Below are 15,252 nucleotides of genomic sequence, written 5' to 3'. Positions count from 1 at the left end.
CTAAGAACAGAAACTCATTCTAAAGAACAGAAACTCATTCTAAAGAACAGAAACTCATTCTATAGAACAGAAACTAATTCTATAGAACAGAAAGTAATTCTAAAGAACAAACTCTAAAGAACAGAATCTCATTATATAGAACAGAATCTCATTATATAGAACAGAATCTCATTATATAGAACAGAAACTCATTCTATAGAACAGAAACTCATTCTTAAGAACATAAACTCTAAAGAACAGAAACTCATTCTATAGAACAGAAACTCATTCTCAAGAACATAAACTCATTCTCCATCAGTGCTTGTGTTCCGTCCGATGTGAAAAAGCACAATTGAACAAAACAGACCCTCCCTGAGGCGTCTGAGTACAAACGAGTGTTGGTTCATACAATGGCAGCCTTTCATTATAGAGTGACCTGTTGCCATGCTGTCTCTCGTGTGTGTGTGTGCAGCGCTGTGACCGGTGTGTGTGCCCTTGGTGTGTATGTGTGTTAGTGTGTGTCTGTGACCGGTACCTGTATGTAAGGACCAGTTGTTGTGTGGGTACATTCCATTGACACAATTAAAGGCAACAGTCTGTTAACGCCCAGTAGGTCTCAGTTTCAGTTGGAGCTCAGTAACTCCTGTGTTCTATAAATACAGGAGTTAACAGCAGCACTGGGAGGGAGCTGGAGCTGGGGTGGGAGGCTGGAGTAGTGGACTATGTAGGGTTGGGGAGCTGGGTTTGAAAGGCTGTGGTAGGAGGCTGGGGGGTCGGGGTGAGGTAGGAGCCTGGAACTAGGGCTGGGGGGGGGGGGGGGGGGGGGGGGCTTGGGAGGCAGGGGTCGAGGTGGGGTGGTATGGCAAACAGTAATAACTGCCTGATAAAAGCTTGGGCCAAAGAAGGCTTACCAATGACCTCCACTGTTTCCTAATATAAAGGGGGATGTGATGTGAGTCCTGCTGCTCTTTCTCAGAATCCAGCCAGGCAAAGTTCTGTTCCTGACTCTGGGTTTGGGAAGTGGTTCCATTCCAAATGGCACCCTATTCCCTATATAGTGCACTACTTTTGACCAGGTCTTATAGTAGTGTACTATACTGTATAAGGAAGAAGGTGCCATTTGGGACCCAGGCTCTGTCTCCGTCTCCCACAATAAAACAGTCTCTGTTTGACAAGATCTAGTGGAAAGACCTCTAAACTAGTCTAAGTTGTTGTTTAATGAAGGTCCTAATGGCTACCAGGGACTACAACTCTTTATTTCCCTACTTACTTAAAGGGCATTTAGAATTCCAAGAGTTCACACAACAAACACTAGTTGTGTTGAATGTTTTGCAACAACTCCATTTAAGTCCTTTAGTGTTGGAGTGCTGGGCTGCAGCTGAATGTGGGGACACTGGCCTGTGGCTGACTGGTCCCTGGAGGTAGGTTCACTCAGAGGCCACTGGACAGGGGCTATTTGAAGCATTTAGCTCTAAACACCACTGGGAATTTGAAAGGCCAGCCCCTCTCTCAAACAGTACACGACCTGTGTGCGTGTTTATGCGTGTGTGTGTGTTTATGCCTGCATGCGTGTTTATGCCTGCGTGCGTGTTTATGCCTGCGTGCTGGGGTTTATGCCTGCGTGCTGGGGTTTATGCCTGCGTGCTGGGGTTTATGCCTGCGTGCGGGTTTATGCCTGCGTGCGGGTTTATGCCTGCATGCGTGTTTATGCCTGCGTGCTGGGGTTTATGCCTGTGTGTGTGTTTATGCCTGCGTGCTGGGGTTTATGCCTGTGTGTGTGTTTATGCCTGCGTGCTGGGGTTTATGCCTGCGTGCTGGGGTTTATGCCTGCGTGCTGGGGTTTATGCCTGCGTGCTGGGGTTTATGCCTGCGTGCTGCGGTTTATGCCTGCGTGCTGGGTGTTTATGCCTGCGTGCTGGGGTTTATGCCTGCGTGCTGGGGTTTATGCCTGCGTGCGTATTTATGCCTGCGTGCGTGTTTATGCGTGTGTGTTTATGCCTGCGTGCGTTTTTATGCCTGCGTGCGTGTTTACGCGTGTGTGTGTGTGTTTATGCCTGCGTGCGTGTTTATGCCTGCATGCGTGTTTATGCGTGTGCATACACTACTGTTCAAAGGTTTGGAGTCATTTAGAAATGTCCTTGTTTAAAAAAATTGTCCATTAAAATAACATCACTTTGATCAGAAATACAGTGTAGACATTGTTAATGTTATAGATGAAGAGGTGACTCAGGGATGCTGGCCTACTAGGCAGAGTTCCTCTGTCCAGTGTCTGTGTTCTTTTGCCCATCTTAATCTTTTCTTTTTACTGGCCAGTCTGAGATACTGCTTTTTCTTTGCAACTCTGCCTAGTAGGCCAGCATTCCTGAGTCACCTCTTCATCTACAACCTTACCAATGTCTACACTGTATTTCTGATCAATTTGATGTTATTTTAATGGACAAAAAGTGCTTTTCTTTCAAAAACAAGGACATTTCTTAGTGACCCCAAACTTTTGAACGGTAGTGTACGTCCATGCTGTGTGTTTCAAGTTCTGATGTCACGTGAACAAGTACAGGGAAATGCCTTTCTTCCAAGCTCTAACCCCAATAATGCAGTAATCAATAACTCTAACCCCAATAATGCAGTAATCAATAACAGTGTAATACTAAAAATAACTTAAGGTAGAGCAAAAAGACGTGAGGAAGTACGTAACCGTAGTACATACAGGGTCAGTTCCAGTTCCAGTGGAGTGAGAGGGGTAGATATGTACAGGGGTAAGGTGGCATCAGGATATATGATAAACAGAGTAGTAGCAGCGTATATGATGATTGTATGTGAGTGGGTGCATGAGTGTAGAGTCAGTATAAATGTGTGTGCGTGTGTGTGTTGTATTGTCAGTGTGTAGAGTCCTGTGAGGGTGCATAGAGACAGTGCAAAAATGTAAATAAATAAAATAGAAGGATCAACTCAGATGTAGCCCAGGCCAAACCTTTTCAACCTCCTGAGGCGGAGGTTCTTCCCGAATATGCACGTATGAGGGCCATTTTAAGTCCTTAGTGATTTGGACACCAAGGAACTTGAAGCTCCACTTCAGCCTCCTCGATGGGGAGGTGCTCGTCCCCATTGTTTAGTATATGGAAGGTTGGGAACCAAACCCATCAAATTACACTGAACAAAAATATAAACACAACATGTGAAGAGTTCGTCGAATGTTTCATGAGCTAAAATAAAAGATCCCAGGGATTCTCTGATTTTGTGCACAAATTTGTTTACATCCATTTTAGTGAGCATTTCTTCTTTACCAAGATAATCCATCCACCTGACAGGTGTGGAATATCAAGAAGTTGATTTAAACGGCATGATCATTACACAGGTGCACCTCGTGATGGGGACAATAAAAGGCCACTCTAAAATGAGCAGTTTTGTCACATAACAAAATGCCACAGATTTCTCAAGTTTCGAGGGAGCATTCAATTGGCATGCTGACTGCAGTTATGCCCACCAGAGCTGTTGCCAGAGAATTGAATATTAATTTAACATAAGCTGCCTCCAAAGTCGTTTTAAAGAATTTGGCAGTATGTCTAACCGGCCTCACAACCGCAGACCACGTGTATGGCGTCGTGTGGGAGAGCGGTTTGCTGATGTCAACGTTGTGAACAGATGTCAGCGTTTCCGCCGCCATCACCTCGTATCGCAAGGATCTGTACACAATTCCTGGAAGCTGAAAATGTCCCAGTTCCTCCATGGCCTGCATACTCACCAGACGTTTCACCCGTTGGCATGTTTGGGATGCTTTGGATTGATGTGTACGACAGCGTGTTCCAGTTGAGAAGGAGATGTGTTGTGTTGCATGAGACAAATGGTGGTAACACCAGATACTGACTGGTTTTGTGTTCCACACCCCTACTTTTTTAAAAAAGGTATTTGTCTTGTGAAATCCATAGATTAGGGCTTAATTCATTTAAATGGAATGATTTCCCTATATGAACTGTAACTTAGTAAAATCTTAGATATTGTTTGTTGTATGTTGCCTTTATTTTTGTTCAGTATATATTCAATGATATATGTGTTCTGTTTAATGTGACATTTAACAAAGAAATACTTCAATCATACAGTACAATGACATAATTAGCAAACTTATTCAATGACAAACAGTAAAGCAGATAAAGCACAGTAAGAAGACTGCATATCTTGGTATATTTCTGTCTGTGCGTTACTAGAAGCTTGACAAAGTAAGCTATACTACTAAGAGGATAATTCACAAAACCTTTTTGTGAATTTTACAATTTGACTCATGGCGATCATGGGGACGGGCTGCAGTATTGTATCCCTCTCATGGAGGAATAAGCTCTGTAACCAGGCCTGTTTCTGTTGATTATAGTATCCCTCCCCATGGAGGAATAAGCCCTGTAACCAGGCCTGTTTCTGTTGATTATTGTATCCCTCCCCATGGAGGAATAAGCCCTGTAACCAGGCCTGTTTCTGTTGATTATTGTATCCCTCCCCATGGAGGAATAAGCCCTGTAACCAGGCCTGTTTCTGTTGATTATTGTATCCCTCCCATGGAGGAATAAGCCCTATAACCAGGCCTGTTTCTGTTGATTATTGTATCCCTCCCCATGGAGGAATAAGCCCTGTAACCAGGCCTGTTTCTGTTGATTATAGTATCCCTCCCCATGGAGGAATAAGCCCTGTAACCAGGCCTGTTTCTGTTGATTATTGTATCCCTCCCATGGAGGAATAAGCCCTATAACCAGGCCTGTTTCTGTTGATTATTGTATCCCTCCCCATGGAGGAATAAGCCCTGTAACCAGGCCTGTTTCTGTTGATTATTGTATCCCTCCCCATGGAGGAATAAGCCCTGTAACCAGGCCTGTTTCTGTTGATTATTGTATCCCTCCCCATGGAGGAATAAGCCCTGTAACCAGGCCTGTTTCTGTTGATTATTGTATCCCTCCCATGGAGGAATAAGCCCTGTAACCAGGCCTGTTTCTGTTGATTATTGTATCCCTCCCCATGGAGGAATAAGCCCTGTAACCAGGCCTGTTTCTGTTGATTATTGTATCCCTCCCATGGAGGAATAAGCCCTGTAACCAGGCCTGTTTCTGTTGATTATTGTATCCCTCCCATGGAGGAATAAGCCCTGTAACCAGGCCTGTTTCTGTTGATTATTGTATCCCTCCCCATGGAGGAATAAGCTCTGTAACCAGGCCTGTTTCTGTTGATTATAGTATCCCTCCCCATGGAGGAATAAGCCCTGTAACCAGGCCTGTTTCTGTTGATTATTGTATCCCTCCCCATGGAGGAATAAGCCCTGCAACCAGGCCAGTTTCTGTTGATTATAGTATCCCTCCCCATGGAGGAATAAGCCCTGTAACCAGGCCTGTTTCTGTTGATTATTGTATCCCTCCCCATGGAGGAATAAGCCCTGCAACCAGGCCTGTTTCTGTTGATTATAGTATCCCTCCCCATGGAGGAATAAGCCCTGTAACCAGGCCTGTTTCTGTTGATTATTGTATCCCTCCCCATGGAGGAATAAGCCCTGCAACCAGGCCTGTTTCTGTTGATTATTGTATCCCTCCCCATGGAGGAATAAGCCCTGTAACCAGGCCTGTTTCTGTCCATTCATGTCCTACTCATTATAACACTGTTCCTCTTTCCTGCCATAACTCTCTCAAGTTGCTAGGTAGCAGACAGTCACCTCTCCACAGAGGATGTCAGTGTGTGTGTGTTTCAGTATGTGTGGGCTAATGTGTTAATCCAACCAGACAGAACTTCAGCCCTCCTAAATGACCTGAAGAGGATGGGGGTGGGTGGGTTGACGAACAGTGTAAAATGGAGCGATAAAAGAATGGAAATTGAGAGAGAGACGGATGGAGAGAGATGGAGAGAGAGACCCCCCACCGGAAAGAAAAAGAAAGTGAACCCATCTGTGTTTACATAAGGGGTTTGGCTCCAAGCTGCCAGACACTAGTATGGGGCAAAGATAAACACTTGTTTTCTGTTAAGCCTCAGCTTGTGATAGTTTTCCCGGTCTGTTGGTAGTACGAGACAGGACGATGGAGCCAAACCCATCACCATCAGAGAGTCTCTAGCTCTTCAAAGAACAGAGTGAGTGAAGTGTAATGGACAGGAGAGATAGATGAAAGAAAAGCGAGAAAGATGTAATTTTCTCGTGTCCCCTTTCCAACAGTATTCTCTAATGAGGATGTAGGGTTTGATCATATTGAGGAGCTTTTTGTTTCCAAGTCCCGTGCCAAAAGGAACACTTTCTCTATGGTTCTCTCAGGTTGTGTGGCCTCACAGTGAAAAAGATAGTGTAGAGCACAGGCCAATGCAATGCCAGGTGTTTATTATGAAATGTATTACATTTTACCTTCTTCACACTACTGAGCTGAGCTGAGCTGAGCTGAGCTGGGCTGAGCTGTACTGGGCTGAGCTGAGCTGGGCTGGGCTGGGCTGGGCTGAGCTGTACTGGGCTGAGCTGAGCTGTACTGAGCTGAGCTGAGCTGTACTGAGCTGGGCTGAGCTGTACTGGGCTGAGCTGAGCTGTACTGAGCTGAGCTGTGCTGAGCTGGGCTGAGCTGAGCTGTACTGAGCTGAGCTGAGCTGAGCTGAGCTGTACTGAGCTGAGCTGAGCTGAGCTGTACTGAGCTGGGCTGAGCTGTGCTGAGCTGAGCTGAGCTGGGCTGAGCTGTACTGGGCTGAGCTGAGCTGTACTGAGCTGAGCTGAGCTGAGCTGGGCTGAGCTGTACTGAGCTGAGCTGGGCTGAGCTGTACTGGGCTGAGCTGTACTGGGCTGTACTGGGCTGAGCTGTACTGGGCTGAGCTGTACTGGGCTGAGCTGTACTGGGCTGCTCTGGTTACGCATCCACCACAGTTGCTGGATCCAAGCAGAAAAGGAGAATGTGTGGAGAAAATATCTGAGCCAGAACAGTTCAGGTTGGCATAAGTGTTTTTTTGAACCTAGGATCCAGTCCGGATGTTTGGGTGGCTCTGTCCATGTTGAGATTGCTAGAGAGCAGGAGGAAACTATTTTAAAACCACTCAGGTTCAGATGGTAACATAAGAGCATTTAAGATTTGGTTCTGGATTCCGAGATTACATTGTGTTTGAACAGCCATTTTGTTTCTCTCTGTCTCTCTGCAGAAGGACGTGAAAGACGTGTTCACAGCCATCACCTTTGAAGTGGCCTACACCCTGGGGAAGCATGTGGTGGATGGACATCTTGACAATGACCTGCCTGCTCTCACACCTGTACTACGCTGGAAGAAAGGAGACAAGATAGCAGCAAAGAATGAGGTAACATTCTACAGTTGTTGTGTTGCCTGAATGTACGTTGAATGAGGTAACAGGCTTCAGTTGTTGTGTTTCCTGTATGTACGTTGAATGAGGTAACAGGCTTCAGTTGTTGTGTTGCCTGTATGTACGTTGAATGAGGAAACAGGCTTCAGTTGTTGTGTTGCCTGTATGTACGTTGAATGAGGAAACAGGCTTCAGTTGTTGTTGCCTGTATGTACGTTGAATGAGGAAACAGGCTTCAGTTGTTGTGTTGCCTGTATGTACGTTGAATGAGGAAACAGGCTTCAGTTGTGTTGCCTGTATGTACGTTGAATGAGGAAACAGGCTTCAGTTGTTGTGTTGCCTGTATGTACGTTGAATGAGGAAACAGGCTTCAGTTGTTGTGTTGCCTGTATGTACGTTGAATGAGGAAACAGGCTTCAGTTGTTGTGTTGCCTGTATGTACGTTGAATGAGGAAACAGGCTTCAGTTGTTGTGTTGCCTGTATGTACGTTGAATGAGGAAACAGGCTTCAGTTGTTGTGTTGCCTGTATGTACGTTGAATGAGGAAACAGGCTTCAGTTGTTGTGTTGCCTGTATGTACGTTGAATGAGGAAACAGGCTTCAGTTGTTGTGTTGCCTGTATGTACGTTGAATGAGGTAACAGGCTTCAGTTGTTGTGTTGCCTGTATGTACGTTGAATGAGGTAACAGGCTTCAGTTGTTGTGTTGCCTGTATGTACGTTGAATGAGGAAACAGGCTTCAGTTGTTGTGTTGCCTGTATGTACGTTGAATGAGGAAACAGGCTTCAGTTGTTGTGTTGCCTGTATGTACGTTGAATGAGGAAACAGGCTTCAGTTGTGTTGCCTGTATGTACGTTGAATGAGGAAACAGGCTTCAGTTGTTGTGTTGCATGTATGTACGTTGAATGAGGAAACAGGCTTCAGTTGTGTTCCTGTATGTACGTTGAATGAGGAAACAGGCTTCAGTTGTGTTGCCAGTATGCAGTGGTGGAAAAAGTACCCAAATGTCAACCTTGAGTAAAAGATACCTTAACAAAAAATTATTAAATTAAAAGTGAAAGTTGCCCAGTAAAATACTACATGAGTAGTAGTATGTATTTGGTTAATGTCTAATGTATTTGGTTTCAAATATATATATATATATATTTTACCCTTATTTAAATAGGCAAGTCAATTAAGAACAAATTTTTATTTTCAATGATGGCCTAGGAACAGTGGGTTAACTGCCTTGTTCTGGTGCAGAACGACAGATTTTTACCTTGTCAGCTCAGGGATTCGATCTTACAATCTTTCGGTTACAAGTCCAATGCTCTAACCACTAGGCTACCTGCCACCACATAGTTAACTATATACTTAACTATCAAAAGTAAATGTAATTGCTCAAATATACTTAAGCATCAACAGTAAAAGTCTAAATTCTTTCAAATTCCTTAGATTAAGCAAACCAGATGTGTAACGTTCTTGTAACGTTCTTGGTGTAGTGGGTGCGAAGTACTCAGACGAAAGTACTCTGAAATCAGAGTAGATATTCATAACAAATTTACCAGCTACGTCTATCAGCAGATGTCGCAGTGACATCATGAACATTCTATTGAAATATTCTATTGAAATATTTACTTGGATATTGGAGTCTTTTTTTAAGATATGTAGCTAGCTAAACAATGGACCATAATCACAACTCATGACGTTATTACCCTGCATGAATCTGCAGGTCGCTAACCAACCAGGTTCAATGTTAGCTAGCTAACATTATGCTAAACTAGTAAAGCAAATGGCTCTGAGATATGTATAATATTACTACACAGATCATGCATGTCACATTGGCTAGCGAGCCAGCCAGCTAATGTTCGCTAACTAGTTAACAGTACACTAACTTGAAATTAAATGTCTTCCTGACACGTATAATATCTGAACATTTTGCTAGCTAGACTATCTAAACCGTTATACATGGATGTAGGCTTCTCCCTATCACGGATGCCGAGGTTGCCCTTAGTTTGAAGATGTAAACCTGAGACAGGTGTTTTCTCCATCTCCTTAACTATCATACTCTACTTCCACTGATTTCAAAACTTGGTCCTCCAGAAAGTGGAGAGCAACACTTATGCAGCTCTACTACGTGATATCTTTCTAAAAAAGCCACGTTAGAAAGGGTTACCTACACATACTGACCAGCTCAAATAAACAGAAGCATGCTACATAGCAGACCAATCCGAACACATCTCTCAGCATGTCCAACTCACTCATTATCTAAGCCAATCATGGCTAGCGGGAAGGTTGCTGACTTTTTCTGTGGCTAAACCAGCAAGGCTCATAGTTTAACGATTTTATTCATATTGACAGATGGCATACAAGTTTGATATTAAGGCACATGAAAGTTCACATGTTACAGAAGGCATTTTGAACAAACAAAAAACATTTTTTCATTTTTTTTCTTTTTAAAGTTTAAGTTCAAATGGCACGCAACATCCACCTAGTTTCCTGAAACAAATCACAAATGTTTGAATTAGACCATTTTCATGTCCTGCTAAGCATTCAAAATGTAACGAGTAATTTTGGGTGTCAGGGAAAATGTATGGAGCAAAAAGTAAAATATTTTCTTTAGGAATGTAGTGAAGTAAAAGTAAAGTACAGATAACCCCAAAAATGACTTAAGTAGTACTTTCAAGTATTTTCACTTAAGTACTTAACACCACTACCTATATGTCTGTTGTTGAGATAACAGGCTACAGTTGTTGTGTTGCCTATATGTAGGTTGAATGAGGTAACAGTTGTTGTGTTGCCTATATGTAGGTTGAATGAGGTAACAGTTGTTGTGTTGCCTATATGTAGGTTGAATGAGGTAACAGTTGTTGTGTTGCCTATATGTAGGTTGAATGAGGTAACAGTTGTTGTGTTGCCTATATGTAGGTTGAATGAGGTAACAGTTGTTGTGTTGCCTATATGTAGGTTGAATGAGGTAACAGTTGTTGTGTTGCCTATATGTAGGTTGAATGAGGTAACAGTTGTTGTGTTGCCTATATGTAGGTTGAATGAGGTAACAGTTGTTGTGTTGCCTATATGTAGGTTGAATGAGGTAACAGTTGTTGTGTTGCCTATACGTAGGTTGAAATACTCACACACAACATAATGTAGTGACAACAACTAGCAACCTTACTAAGAGTTTTGGTGTAACAGCTAAGGTGTTTGATTGACAGTCGCTGGACCCAAATTTGAGTCCAGGTCTGATTTACCCCCCGAAATCACTCCAATACCATTGTTTTATTCTGGATCAAAATGGAGCTTAGGTAGTAGTGGGAGTGGCGGAGGCGTGGCAGTGGTTGGAGCCAAGACTTTTCAATGCTGAAAAATCACTGAGTCTATCAGAGTTTAATTTAAATATACAGTATATTAATTTCCTTTAAGTTGTAGGGATATTTTAAGAATCCATCCTCTAACCCTGGTACCTGAAAGCAAAGTCATGTCTTCCTCTGTATCAGCAGAAGAATGTCAAAGAAATAACCTCAAATGATCGTTATAACGAGGTGGTTTCAGTTACCACTTGGTGTTACCACTGTGTTTTCTTTCCTTGAAAGAAATTTGGAAGGTTGATGAATTTATTTATTTTTCTAGCACCCACCCCTCCTCTACCCCCACCACCCCTCCTCTACCCCCACCACCCCTCTACCACCACCACCCCTCCTCTACCCCCACCCGCCCTCCTCTACCCCACCCAACCTCCTCTACCCCCACCCAGCCCTCCTCTACACCACCATCCCTCCTCTACCCCCACCATCTCTCCTCTACCCCCACCCAGCCCTCCTCTACCCCCACCCAGCCCTCCTCTACCCACACCACCCCTCCTCTACCCCCATCCGCCCTCCTCTACCCCCACCCAGCCCTCCTCTACACCCACCCCTCCTCTACCACCAACCACCCCTCCTCTACCCCACTCACCCCTCCTCTACCCCCACCCACCCCTCCTCTACCCCACCCACCCTTTTCTACCCCCACCCACCCATCCTCTACCCCACCACCCCTCCTCTACCCCCACCCACCTCTACCCCACCACCCCTCCTCTACCCCCACTCACCCTCCTCTTTCCCCACCCCTCCTCTACCCCACCCGCTCTCCTCTACCACCACCCACCCCTCCTCTACCCCACCCACCCCTCCTCTACCCCTACCCGCCCTCCTCTACCCCCACCCAGCCCTCTTCTACACCCACCCCTCCTCTACCCCGACCCACCCCTCCTCTTCCCCACCCACCCCTCCTCTACCCCACCCACCCCTCCTCGACTCCCACCCACCCTCCTCTACCCCCACCCACCCCTCCTCTACCCCACCCACCCCTCCTCTACCCCCACCCACCCCTCCTCTACCCCCACCCACCCCTCCTCTACCCCCACCCACCTCTCCTCTACCCCCACCCACCCCTCCTCTACCCCCACTCACCCCTCCTCTACCCCACCCACCCCTCCTCTTCGCCACCCACCCCTCCTCTACCCCCACCCCTCCTCTACCCCACCACCCCTCCTCTACCCCCACCCAACCCTCCTCTACCAACATTTAAATAATCATCCCTCTACTCCCATTTCCACCACTTGTGCTCATTAAAAAGTGGAGAATTAGCAACTTTTTGCATCTTTCAATACTTACAGAACTATTTGTGTGGACTTTCATGGGCTGCAACTGCACTGTACTGTCTGTCTGCATCCCAAATCGCTCCCTTTCCCCCCTTAAAAGTAGTCAAAAGCAATGCACTCCATAAGGAGTAGGGTTCTATTTGGGGCTCAGACTGTATTTCAGTTTCTTCAGACCAAGCGAATGGACAGCGCTGTTCTGGATGACAGACTGAATTTTTTATTTATTTAAATCTGTTAATATAAAGCAAGTGATTCTTGGAGACTAGCCATCCTGTAGCCACACGCGCACACACACACACACACACACACACACACACACACACACACACACACACACACGACCGTCGGCGCTGCAATGGCAGTTCACCAGTCAGTCGATTTATCCCACATTAACCACAACACAACACTGCCCTCTAGTTTGTGTGTGTACGTACGCGTGTTCAGACCGGAACTGTGAGGCCTCTCTCTCTCTCACTCCCTTTCTCACTCCCTCAATATCCTCTCGATCTCTCTCACTCCCTCTCTCTGTTATGTTTCCTCTTCTAGACATGGTTTGAGAAGAACTGCCTGTCTGATGACTGTGCTGCTGACCTGAGACTCCATGGGAAACTGCTGCTTTCTGGGTAAAGAACACAGACAGACAGACAGAGTCTGTTCCTCTGTTTGGCCACTCACTTCGTTGATATTGTGTGGATGGGTGTGTGTTTCTTCTTTTCTGGCCACTGCTCACCACTCTATGAAAGCTGACTGACGTCATGCTGTACACACTGAGGAGGTGTGGGTGTGGTCAGTGGAACTATGATGCGTCCTCATTGGCTCTCGTTGTGGTTGGAAACCATCCATGCCTTTTCCATATTTAGTGAGGGAGGTCTTTTCCTTTCCTCTTTGTTGTATGAATCATTAGCAGTCTGTACGTTTGGAAACCAAAATCGGGTGTTATTCAGTGTGTAGAGTGAAATATCTCTGATATAACTCCACTGTAGTTATGATAATAACTTCTACCTCACAGGGTAATGTCTCTATATAAAAAAAACACATTAAGAGACAGTGGCAGTCTTGAGACTGGCTAGTAGGCCTACATGTTACTTATTGAATTAGAGACGATACATAATGATCCCAGAGAATGGAAAACAAATGCAGTTAATCAGCACTGCACTAATTAACTGAAATAGTTAATCAACTGAAATAGTTCATCAACTGAAATGCCTGATTCCTCATCCTGCTAGGCTCCATGTCTGTCCCCACCTTGCCCTGGAAGGAGTGAGTAACCCCTCCCAATGTTTTAATTGTTTCTTTCCCTATCAAATAAAATGTTAACTATTATATTCCTGCCTCCAGGCTCCACGTCCATCCCCACCTTGCCCTAGGAGGAGTGAGGAACGTCTCTCTGAACGTGACCATCTCCAACGCAGGGGACGATGCCTACGACACCAATATCTACTTCAACTTCTCCAGAGAGGTCTTCTATATCAACTACTGGCAGAGGGTTGGTTGTTGTTCTATTTCTGTAGTTCTGTTATTGTTGTTCTGTTGTTAGTGCAGGCTGTTGTGTAGAAGAAGGTAGGGGCGAAGAGGGAAGAGAGAGGAGAGAAGAGAAAAAAGAGAGCACAGAGGAAGCCAGACTTTATGAGGAGAGAGAGACATAGAGAGACAAGTTTAGGTAGTTAATTTGTCTGACCTTCTGTCACTCTGTCACATGCACTACTGACTAGGGACAGACGAACCATGTCAACAAGAGATAGGGTTGCCAAATTCCGGAAACTTTCCCAACATTCCCAAGTTTTTCAGAAACCCCTGTTGGAAGATTCCTGGAATCAAGAGAGAATACTCAGAAAGGGAATCCTACAACTGGAAATCCTACAAATGGAATCCAACAAGTGCAAATTCTTGAAAACCTATGATTTTTGGGGGAAAGTTTCATTTTAACCCTAGCAAGAGCACAATACCTAACAAAACTACTCCACATTCAACAACTCCCTAACACTGTGACTATGTGCTATGTCGTGAAACAGATTTGAGCCAGCATTCAATCACTTTTAATTACATGAGGGTAGAGTGCAAGTACAGGGAAGGGAAGTGTGCACGTGTATGGAAGGAGGACAGAACAGATCTAATCATACCTGAGAGAGATGCCATGTCAGAGATGAGAGTGAGAGAGACAATAATATTTTACCCATATGCACAATAATATTTTACTCAAGTATTGCGCAAATAGTATTTTAAGGGTTTTAGTTTCACCTGGCTAATTGAATTAACTATGAACTTCAGGTTGACGTTTAGTATTGGGATACCTCCTGTAACAGAGTCTCTCTTTGTCTGGGAAGCTAATAGGTTGAGGGACCAGCGGGACCAGGAAGTCACAGACAGGAAAGGAACAATATTAAATGAAGACACAGGAGTCTCTCACAGTCAGACCTGGGTTTAAATACTATTTGAAATATTGCAAATACTTTGAGCATTTGCTTTAGGCTGCCTGGAGTGCCAGGTGGGTGGGGTTTGAATTTTCTGGACTTTTCAATTGGATCGATTGAATAAGGAAATGTCAATCAAGCACAGCTAATACAGTATATATTATAAAGTATTTGATTTGATTTCAGATCATTTTTTAACCTAGGTCTGGACGATTCTCACACACAGCAACAGCCTTAGTCTGACTACTGCATGAGACTTTAGTAATTACTTCTCCATGCTGGTTGAAGATAGAGGTGTTGATACTACCTACCTCTGCTCCGCTATGGTTCTGCAAGGGTCAGCTCCCGGCTCCCGTTTCTCGGATGAGGCTCTTTCTTTCTGTGTCTGTGTGTGTGGAGTCGAGCGTAAACTCCCGTTCCCTCCGTGTTTTTGGGGGGGATGTCACTGTTGTTCTTGCAACCAGAGCTGTCTTAAAACCAGGGAGGTGAATTGGTTTCAGAAGCTCAACATCGTCTCACTTCTCAGGGAGCCAAAAGACAGCACACTGTTCAGAAGACCTGGGTTCAAATACTATTTGAAATCTTTCATATACTTTGAGTGTTTGGTCTAACCTGCCTATAGTGCCAGATTGGTGAGGTTGTCACTTTTGTGACTGTTCTATTGGTTCCATTGCACTAGGCACGCCAAATCAAGCCCAGTATTTTAAATGATTTCAAATAGTATTTGAATCCAGGTCTGTCGCCACACTGGCATACACCGAAGCACAGGAGCCTGGGTTATGAGGCGGAGCTGGGTGGTGGGCTTATTTTGGGGGGAAGGTAGCACCAGGTTTGGGTTTTGGAAGCTTATGTTACTCATGACAGGTCAGGGGTTTGGGACAGCCAGAACCTCTGCTAGAGGCTTTTGCAGTAAAGTAAGAAGGAACCAAATGCCTTTAGCAGAGGTTCTGACTATTGA

The 15,252-nt window shown here is 44.8% G+C and overlaps 1 protein-coding gene across 1 annotated transcript in view; it reads left to right on the top strand.

The window, feature by feature from the left end:
• itga9 (integrin, alpha 9) overlaps window positions 1–15,252 on the top strand; it is a 139,623-nt gene that overhangs the window by 93,529 nt on the left and 30,842 nt on the right. Inside the window, exons 16-18 of the mRNA XM_036956146.1 lie at window positions 7,108–7,260; window positions 12,430–12,506; window positions 13,222–13,369. Of these exons, the coding sequence (XP_036812041.1) occupies window positions 7,108–7,260; window positions 12,430–12,506; window positions 13,222–13,369 (378 nt within the window). The remainder of the gene's footprint in view (window positions 1–7,107; window positions 7,261–12,429; window positions 12,507–13,221; window positions 13,370–15,252) is intronic.

This window comes from Oncorhynchus mykiss, chromosome 20 (genome assembly GCF_013265735.2).
Source record: "Oncorhynchus mykiss isolate Arlee chromosome 20, USDA_OmykA_1.1, whole genome shotgun sequence".
Lineage (NCBI taxonomy): Eukaryota > Metazoa > Chordata > Actinopteri > Salmoniformes > Salmonidae > Oncorhynchus > Oncorhynchus mykiss.
This window is presented reverse-complemented; position numbering and strand designations above follow the sequence as displayed.